General features: G+C 40.2%; 1 protein-coding gene across 2 annotated transcripts in view; it reads right to left on the minus strand.

Annotated features, from left to right (window-relative positions):
- Nucleotides 1-3,575: 3,575 nt before the first annotated feature.
- Nucleotides 3,576-9,209, minus strand: part of Hmgb3 (high mobility group box 3) — a 13,828-nt gene continuing 8,194 nt past the window's right edge. The window contains exons 1-5 of one of the 2 annotated variants that reach the window (XM_048796983.1): nt 9,103-9,183; nt 8,020-8,174; nt 7,595-7,734; nt 6,939-7,113; nt 3,576-6,363 (exon numbers count right to left, since the gene is read on the minus strand). In XM_048796983.1, coding sequence (XP_048652940.1) covers nt 6,226-6,363; nt 6,939-7,113; nt 7,595-7,734; nt 8,020-8,174; nt 9,103-9,109 — 615 coding nt within the window. In that variant the 5' untranslated portion in view covers nt 9,110-9,183 and the 3' untranslated portion in view covers nt 3,576-6,225. Of the gene's footprint in view, nt 6,364-6,938; nt 7,114-7,594; nt 7,735-8,019; nt 8,175-9,102; nt 9,184-9,209 lie in introns of those variants that run through there. The other variant, XM_015498011.2, reaches the window with a different exon arrangement.

Consider the following 9,209-nt stretch of genomic DNA (forward strand, 5'->3'; position numbering starts at 1 on the left):
ACCTTTATTTTGTTTATTTATTTTTATGTGGTACTGAGGATCAAATCCAGGGCCTCTCGCGTTTGAAGCAAGCACTCTACCACAGAGCCACAATCCTGGCCCCACTCTACTGTTTTGCCAAATATAAAAAGCCAATTCCTAGAAATCTACTCTGGATCCATCTCCTCTCTCCACTCAGGGGTCTTTCACACATCAGTTGAACTTGCTCCCTTGTGTACTATAATGTTTCCCCTTTATACTGAAAATTTTCCATCATTTATTTTTGAATTCCAATAAAACTTTATTTACAAAAACAAGGGAGTACATTATTTACCCTGTGGGCAAAGTTTGGTGATCAATCCCTGCTTTACAAAATTTGTCAGATTTTTTAAATTAACAAATAAAACTGTCTAGTAACCAAAACAACATGATGTTGCCATTTGTGTCCAAGGCCCTGGATTTGAACCCCAGCATCACAAAAAATATGACTTTTTAGTGTATAATACATTCCATCATTTATTTTCAACAGTTTTACTGAGATATAATTCACATTCCACTTAAAATATACAATTTTTTGAAAATTCAGAGTTGTACAATAATAACCACTAATTTTCATTATGCCCCCCCTCAAATTCTGTATTTATTAGCAGTCACTTCTTCATTTTCTCCTAATAACTCACAGCCCTAGGTAACCATTAATTTACTTTCTGTAGATTTGCCTATTCTGAATAACTCATGAATTGAATCATACAATATGTGATCTTCTGTGACTGGCTCCTTTCCCTTAGCATATTGATTTAAAGTTCACCTTTGTGATAGAATGTATTAAAACTTCATTCCTTTTCACAGTTTAATAGTATTCCATCATGTGCATATACTATATTCATCACTTGATAGGCGTTTGGGTTGTTTCCACTTTGGAGCTATTAAGAATAATGTGCATGAATATTCATATACAAGAATTTGTTTTTAATACCTTTTTCAATTTTTTTTTCTGGTACTGGGGATTAAACCCAGGGGCACTTTACCACTGAGCATCCCCAGCTCTTTTTATTTCCTGAATCAGGGTCTCGCTAAGGTGCTTTGGCTGGCCTTGAATTTGTGATCCTCCTGCCTCAGCCTCTCAAGATGCTAGGATTACAGGCATGTGCCAGCACATCTTGCCCTTTCTTTGGGTGTACACCTAGGAGTGGAATTGATGGTCATATGGCAATTCTATGCTTAACTTATTCAGGAATCTCTAAACTGTTTTCCATAACAACTGCACCATTTTACATTCCTATCATGTTTCCAGTTTCTCCTCATCCTCACCAATTTGTTATTCTCCTTAATTATTACTATTATTATTAAAGCCATCCTAATGGGTGTAAGGTGGTATCTTATTATGGCTTTGATTTATATATGCTAATAGATAATGATGCCAAATATCTTTTCATGTTTATTCACTATGTATGCATCTTCTGTGAAGAACTGTCTATCCAGATACTCGGACCATTTTTAATTGGGGTAGTTGTCTTTATTGTTGACCTGTAAGAATTCTCTATATTTTGGAGACTAGATCCTTATCAAATAAGTGATTTGAAAGCATTTCCTCCTCTTCTATTGATCTTTTCACTTCTGTGCTGGTGTTGTTGAAGCACAAAAGTTGTTTGGCTTTTTAAAATTTTTGATGAAGCTCAATTTATCTGTTGTTTCCTTTAGTTGCTTATGCTTTTGGTGAAACCATTGCCAACTTTAAGGCCATGAAGACTTATACATATGTTTCCTACTGCAAATTTTATAGTTTGAGCTCCTACTTTGGATTTTTTTTTAATTGGCACAAGGTAAGGGAGAAAATTCCTTTGCATGTGGATATCCAGTTATTCCAACATTTGTTGAAAAGATTATTTCCCCCACTGAATGGTATTTGTACCCTTGTTGAAAATCAATTGGCCACAGATGTCTGGGTTTATTTCTGGACGGTTTTATTTCATACACCTACATTTGTCCTTATACCAGTAGCAGACTATCTTGATTACTGTAGCTTTGTAGACATCAAGACATGTGGACCCTTCAACAATCTTTTTCAAGATTGGTCTGCTATCCTGGTCATCTTTTCAATTTCTACAAAGAATCCAGCTGTCATTTCCCCCACATAAGTTTTTCACTTTTTACTAAGTTTATTCCTAAACAGTTTTTTATGTTAAACATAAATGTTATTAATTTTCAGATTGTTCACTGCTGGTGTTTGGAAATAACATTATTTTTTAAAAATTTTGCAATGCTGGGGATCAAACCCAAGGCCTCATGTGTGCCACGAGCTAATTTTTGTATATTCATCTTCATATTACAACCTTGCTGAACTCATTTGTCCTAACACTTTTATTTTCTAATTCCTTAGGTTTTTTTTGGGGGGGGGGGTTGTGATAGAACTCGGGGGTGCTTAACCACTAAACCACATCCAAGGGTTTTTGTGTGTGCATGTGTTGTTTTTTGAGACAGGGTCTTGCTAAGTTGTTGAGGCTCTTTGAACTCTCCATCCTCCTGCCTCAGCTTCCTGAGCTGCTGGGATTACACTTGTGCACCACAGCACCTTGCAGGATTTTCTATATAAAAACATCATATCATCTGAAATATACTTATTTCATTTCCTGTTTTCCTACTTTAATACCTTAGCTCAAATTTCTAACACAGTAATGAATGAAAGTGGCAAAAATTGGTGTTCTTGTCTTATTCCTTGACAGGGGAAAGCCTGTAGCCTTTCATCTAGATTGTTAGCTGTGAGGTTTCCCAAGTGCCCTTTGTTTGGTTGAGCAATTCCTTTCTCCTAGTTTTTTTTTTTTTTTTAAATAACTAAAGATCATTGGATTTTATCAAATTACTTTATGTGCCTATTAAGATAATCATGCTTGGGGGCTGGGGCTATAGCTCAGTGGTAGAGCACTTGCACATGGGGTTTGATCCTCAGCACCAAATTTAAAAAAAAGTTATTAAAAAAAGATAATCATGCTTGTTTTTCCATCAATATGGTGTCCAGTTTTTTTGTTTTAAAAAGCTGAAACCCTAGAAGGATGCCCAATATATAAAACAGGGTGGGGGGACTGCTATGGTGCAGGCTGGGAGGACTGGGGCTGCCAAGCTGGCTCACTGTCCTTTCCCTCCCAGGTAGCCTTGAGCTCCATAGAAAACTAAGCAGGGAGCCAAGAACAGCAAAGCAGCCCCCATGGCTCTTATCCAGAAGTCCTTGTTGGGCCTGGCTCTGTCAGCCAACTAAGCCCGGACCCTCAGCCTCAGGGAGCCCTGGTTGGCAGGGCTGACCGATTACAAGTACCCAGCCACTTTATCAAACAGCAGCCTGTTAGCATCCTGCAAATTGCATATTTATCCAGGCACGGAGCTCCAGAGCCAACTCCCCCTTACTCCCCTGGCTAAAAGGTTAATCTAGGGGTCTTGGAGTCCTTCACACTTGGCATTTGGGATATCATTCCACTAAATGTTAATAATAGTTCAGATCAATGGTTACAAACAATAGTGTTGGTACTTTCTAAAATACCAATTCTCACCAACCAAAACCACAGAGGCCCAATAGCTCAAACAGATTACAGACAGCCCACTGATTACTTTTTGGGAAGACTGATTAAGAAACTTTATTACAGAAAATGAATGCATCCAACGTCCCCAAGTACATTTGTGACAAGAACAGACACAAGGGAGACACAGACAATAGTTGCTACATTACAGCCTTGTTCTTTCCAAAAGATAAAACATTACTCAAGAACAGGGTAAGGGGGTTGGAAGAGTGTGTTTGAGAAAAAAGTACTGTCCTTTTGACTTAATAACAGGTTGGCATTGCAAGAGGATTGGTCCAGAAATCAAGCTAAGCCTAACCTTTTGTGGTAACATCATGCCACTTAAAGCATCTCAGAGAAGCTAGAGAACAACATTCCACTGGGGCATCTAGTGGCAGTGTGAAAACCTTAAGAGTAGTGGTCTTGTAACAAGCAACTGGAGTCTCTCTATAACCAAGTCTGCTTAATCAAACATCATTTAGCTAAAACCTACCCCCCACTTCTATCTGGCTACTGAGGGAGCATAAAATCCACCCCCTCCCATAGTTAGAAAACTACTTCCTTGGGATTACAGGTTGAGCATCTCTTCCATATCTGATGAGGTTGGCCTGTACATTGTGCATTGTGCAGTAGTAGCAGTTTCAGTTTAGAATGCCAAGTGACAAGGGCATGGCTAAAGCAGGATGAACAATCCTGGAACAAGTGCCTCTGGGCAAACCTAATGACCAAGGGTTTTTAAATTAGTGGAAGAATTAAAAAAACATATTTAGGACAAACAGTTCTGATGGAGAGGGAATGGTTATGAATGAAGATCAGCTGTGACCATGACTTGCACTCATCTAGGACCTGACACAGTAGAGAAGACAGCTCCTTAGACAAGCAAGGTTCCGAAGAGTGAACTTTTAAGAAAAAGCTGCTTTCTTGTAAAATACCATACACACAAAGAAAAAAAGAAAAAAATTTCTATATCCAAGTGTTAATGCTAGGCAATGCTGACACTTACCCACAACAGTATTATCATTTGTTACTTCAATGAAATACAGATAAGCCATCCACTGATATTTAGTATCACCATTTGCCACTGTAGCAACCACCCCCATCCTATCCTGGGCAAAATGTTAACACCATTTACTAATACAACCACTGAAACACAAACCAAGCTTCTTTCAGTTTAAGAACATTGAACAACAATCTACATTTCTGGTGAATAAGCTCAAATCACAGGTAGGCCACTCTCTATTTCATGATACACTTACTGCTTAGAAATGTTGATCCTATCGGCCTGCTGAAGTGACCCAAGATGGAACTTAAGAAACTTTCTTGGAATGTCTGATTTTTTGAATGAGGAAAACAGGGCCAAAATACGGATAATGTCCCCTACCCCACCCCATCCCCCCTCACTGGGGTCTAGGAGACAAGCAGCAATTTAAGGCCTCCTCAAATGTTGAGCACAAGAAATAACTATGCATCCCATTACATGTGCAGGAGTCAGAGAGGAGTGAGAATAAATAAGGTATGAAGTTTTACACCCTATATACTCTGGAAGACATTCTTACTGTTTAGCAATGCATTTGACACCAAAAGGGGATGTAGAAGCCGAAGGTAAGAAGTAAAATCTGGAGTTAGCTGGCCCCCATCCCGCCTGCCTGCCTTCCTGAACACTACTGAAGGATGCTGGCCCTTGCCTGTCACTACATTCACTGGTCTACACTTCATCTTAATGCCATTCAGATACAACAAATCATGCAGTAACTTCAAGTAGCCCCCTCCTTCATCTCAGTCCTAAGCTGACCATGTGAGTAAAATAGAAGTTACCAGATTTATAGGGAGGAACAGTCTTAAAAATGTAATACTGTTTATTTAACTTCAAAAACATTTCAGCATTCTAAACATACAAAAAATAACATAACGTCGCAAATTGCATTTAAGTACAGAAGGTTCTTGAACTTTCATTGATGCAGTAGCTCTTTGCTTTGCTGACAATGAAGAGTTCTACAGTTTGTTTGAAAACAAAGTTTAAAATCTACCGTACTTAACTAAAAAAAAATTCAAACACTTCTCATGCCAGCTGACCCCCCTTTTTCCACAACTAAGAAAGGCAGCAGAATGCTATATCACTATATACAAAAACAAGACAACCTGAAGCTAAATGGATGCCCACCGCAGTGTCAACAGGTCCAGCCTCACAGTGCACGCCCTGAGCTACGGCCCCTCCAAAGGGCATCTTCCCCCCACAGCCTCAACGCCAAGCAAGGAGCATCAAGAGTTTGTCTCGGTTGTTTTGTTCTTTTTACAGACTATAGATATGTACAGTTGATAACTGAGGATTTCTAGCCAATAACCATATAGTTAACACCACCTTACAAATTAAAAAAAAATGCCAGAAACATCTTCAAATGCCTTGTCACACCAACAGCAAAGTGCACAGAGTGAGGAGAACACGAGAGTGCCTTTTCATTTTAAAAATGTTTGGAAATATGTACAACTTTGATACAGTTTTAGGGTGCTCTGGACACCCAGGGCCACTTCATGTAAACCACTGATAATTTCTAGAGCATTTTGAGAGACTACAATATGATCGTGATCAAATTCTGAAATTAAACCTAATGAGAGTAACAGACACATCTCAAATAAGATGTGTCAATCATGGTGCTCCCCTACTCTAAGGTATTCACAAGAAGACGGATAAACAGTTTTTTTATTCATCCTCCTCCTCCTCCTCCTCCTCTTCTTCTTCCTCCTCTTCTTCGTCTTCCTCTTCCACTTTTTTCCGGGCAACTTTAGCAGGACCCTTTGTGCCATCAAACTTTCCTTTAGACTTATAGTCAGCAACATCCTGGAAGGAACAGGGACACATTCTGAATGAGTGTCCGAGATCTCAAGCAAAATGTAGAAGCATGCAGCCCTCGCCTCAGGTAAGAAATCAGGAATTGCAAAGACAGGAGACAGGGCTACTATTATATTCTAAGTATTTGTTTCCATATACACAATTGTTTCTTGGCCATTCAAATTCTAAAGTTAAAGGACACACAAGTATCTTTTAAGTCATATCAACAGCCCTATCAATATTCATTATCAATTTTTTTGTAGCACCGGGGATGAAGTCAAGGATCTTGCACTGATAGGCAAGCAATGTACTGCTGAGCTACATGCATCCCCAGCACTGCACTTAAAAACTGGGGCTGAAGATACAGCTCAGTGGTAGACAGCATGATATGAAGCCCTAGATTTGATCCTCAGCACTGCAAAAATTATGCCTAAGACAAAAATCTGCCGTTAAGTATCAACACCAACACACAGGGCTGATCTTGGGAGATGGGCTGCTGCATGCTGTGCCAAGTACTTGGCCCAGCAAAGCAGCCACATACCCCACAACCCACCAATACTATGGCAGATTCTAGTCCACCTTACCTTCTCGTATTTCTCCTTCAGCTTTGCAGCCTTAGTGATGTATGGCTGCTTTTCACTGTCACTTAAGTTATTCCACATCTCACCCAGCTTTTTTGCCACATCTCCAATGGAGATACCAGGATTTGTGGACTTGATCTTGGGGCGGAATTCTGAACAGAACAAGAAGAATCCAGACCTTGGAGGAGAGAGAGATATAACTTAGAGAAAGCACAAAATCATGAGCTTAGATTTAATTCCCATGTTCCTGAGCTCACATACCTCTCAGCACAAGTTCTCCCTGTCATACTACATTCAATGTTATAGAGCTATAGACTCTAGAATGGTTAAGATGCTTCCAAAATGTATGGTTCTTTATTACCGTTACTGGCTAAAGGGTAAAGAACATATTTAAGACACTGGCTCCCAGAACTAGGGTGCATCCTTCTCAGTGGAAGGGCCAACAGGCAACTGGTGCACATGCACTTATACATGATACACACACAGAGAGCCAATAAACACATCAGCCCTAACTATGGACAATACTGGTATTGCATTTTAAAGCTGAAAAGTTTAGAATGTTTTGCAGAGGCATCTCATTTCTTAACTAAAATATCTTTTTAAAAAAATATTCAAAGCAGAAAGAAAGCTCTTGTTATTTCAAGTGTATAGCCACTTACGGTGGTCTTTTGGGGGCATTAGGGTCCTTTTTCTTCTTGCCTCCCTTAGCTGGTCCATAGTCCTTCATTTCCCGATCATAGCGTACTTTATCTGCCTTTGCCATTTCATCAAATTTAGATTTCTCTTTCCCAGACATTGTCTGCAAAGAACAGGACCTGTTAAATTCCTTAATGCAGTGAGCACATACTTGCCCAACTGTTCTGTAATTAAATAAAGTGACATCTAAAGAACCACTTGCAAAAGACGAACAAAGAATTTAAACCATTACAGAGCCTTAACAAAGGTACACACGCAAAATTAAAAAGACAAGCAAGATAATGTCTAAGTTAGAAATAAAAGAGCCATACGGGGTGACTTTCTAGGAATGTAACCCCAAAATATGAAGTACAACTAAGCCTACTATGAAGTTGCAAAAGAAAAATACCTTCCACCTCTCAGAGCACTTCTTGGAAAATTCTGCAAAATTGACAGGGACTTCTGGATTTTTCTTCTTATGTTCTTCTCTGCAAGTCTGCACAAAGAAGGCATAAGCAGACATCTTGCCCTTTGGTTTCTTGGGGTCACCTTTAGCCATCCTGACTATGATAGATGGAAAGAAGAAGAACAAAAACAAGGAATGACAACGAGGAACAAAACTACAATAAATACCAAAGGAAGAGCAAAATTAAGTTAGTTGTTAGAAAGCCCCCTTCACCCAACACCTGACATCACTGGCAAGAAGGCAGAGTAGGAAGGAAAGCAGCTTCACTGTCGCTTGTCATTTAACTTTTGACCAGCATGAAGCGCGCTGGTTTGCGAGTTACTTCTCCAGAGCGATCAAGTTCTCCAAATGGAGCTAACGTAAGTGGGGTGCTCAGTGCTACATTACTGAAGCACTACGTTTTATAAACTACAACACAAAGTGGGAAGAGCACAGAGAGGAAACATTTGTAGGGAGTATATAACATAAGCTTGAAGAAAATGATTTAAAGCTGGCTGGCTATACGTTTACAAAATATTGTCATCTCGCTACTGAACAACATCAAAGGGGAAAAAAAAACTAAATAGGGAACATTTGAAATGTCACTACCGGACAAGGCATTTTGGCTTATGAAAATGGCTTTTAAAACACTGGTAATCTGGAAAGTGAGCAGGTATCCCTTGTACTAGTAGTTCAAATCCTTCAGTATCTAAAGGGGTAGGAGATATTGAAAAGGCTAGTCTTGTCCATGTGTAACGCAGAATGCAGGTCCAGCCAGGAATACTTTCTCTAAAGTTTCCAAATAAAAATGCAGCTGTGGCGTGTCATCTTCCCTGTCCCACCCCCCAGCTTCCCGCCATCTTTTCCTTTTCCCACACCCAAGGTCATCATGTAAAAATAAAGCACTCCCCTTGGCATCGACCGCCCCCGGGGCTGCATTAGAGCCCCGCAGTGGCAACGCTGGTGGGGCGGGACCCGGAGCGGGGGAGCCCCATCCTGCAGCCCGACTCGCCCCGGTGCCCGGTCCCCCGGACACCCATAATTCACCTTCCATTTTGTCAAAAGCCTCCTGATGAAAGAAAGTGCCCCTCAAATCCTATGCTGCCACCCTCGGGGGGCGTGTGGAACCCGGGGCCGCGGCGGCAGGCGTCCGC

This window comes from Marmota marmota, unplaced genomic scaffold, assembly GCF_001458135.2.
Source record: "Marmota marmota marmota unplaced genomic scaffold, marMar, whole genome shotgun sequence".
In the NCBI taxonomy this organism is placed as follows: Eukaryota; Metazoa; Chordata; class Mammalia; order Rodentia; family Sciuridae; genus Marmota; species Marmota marmota.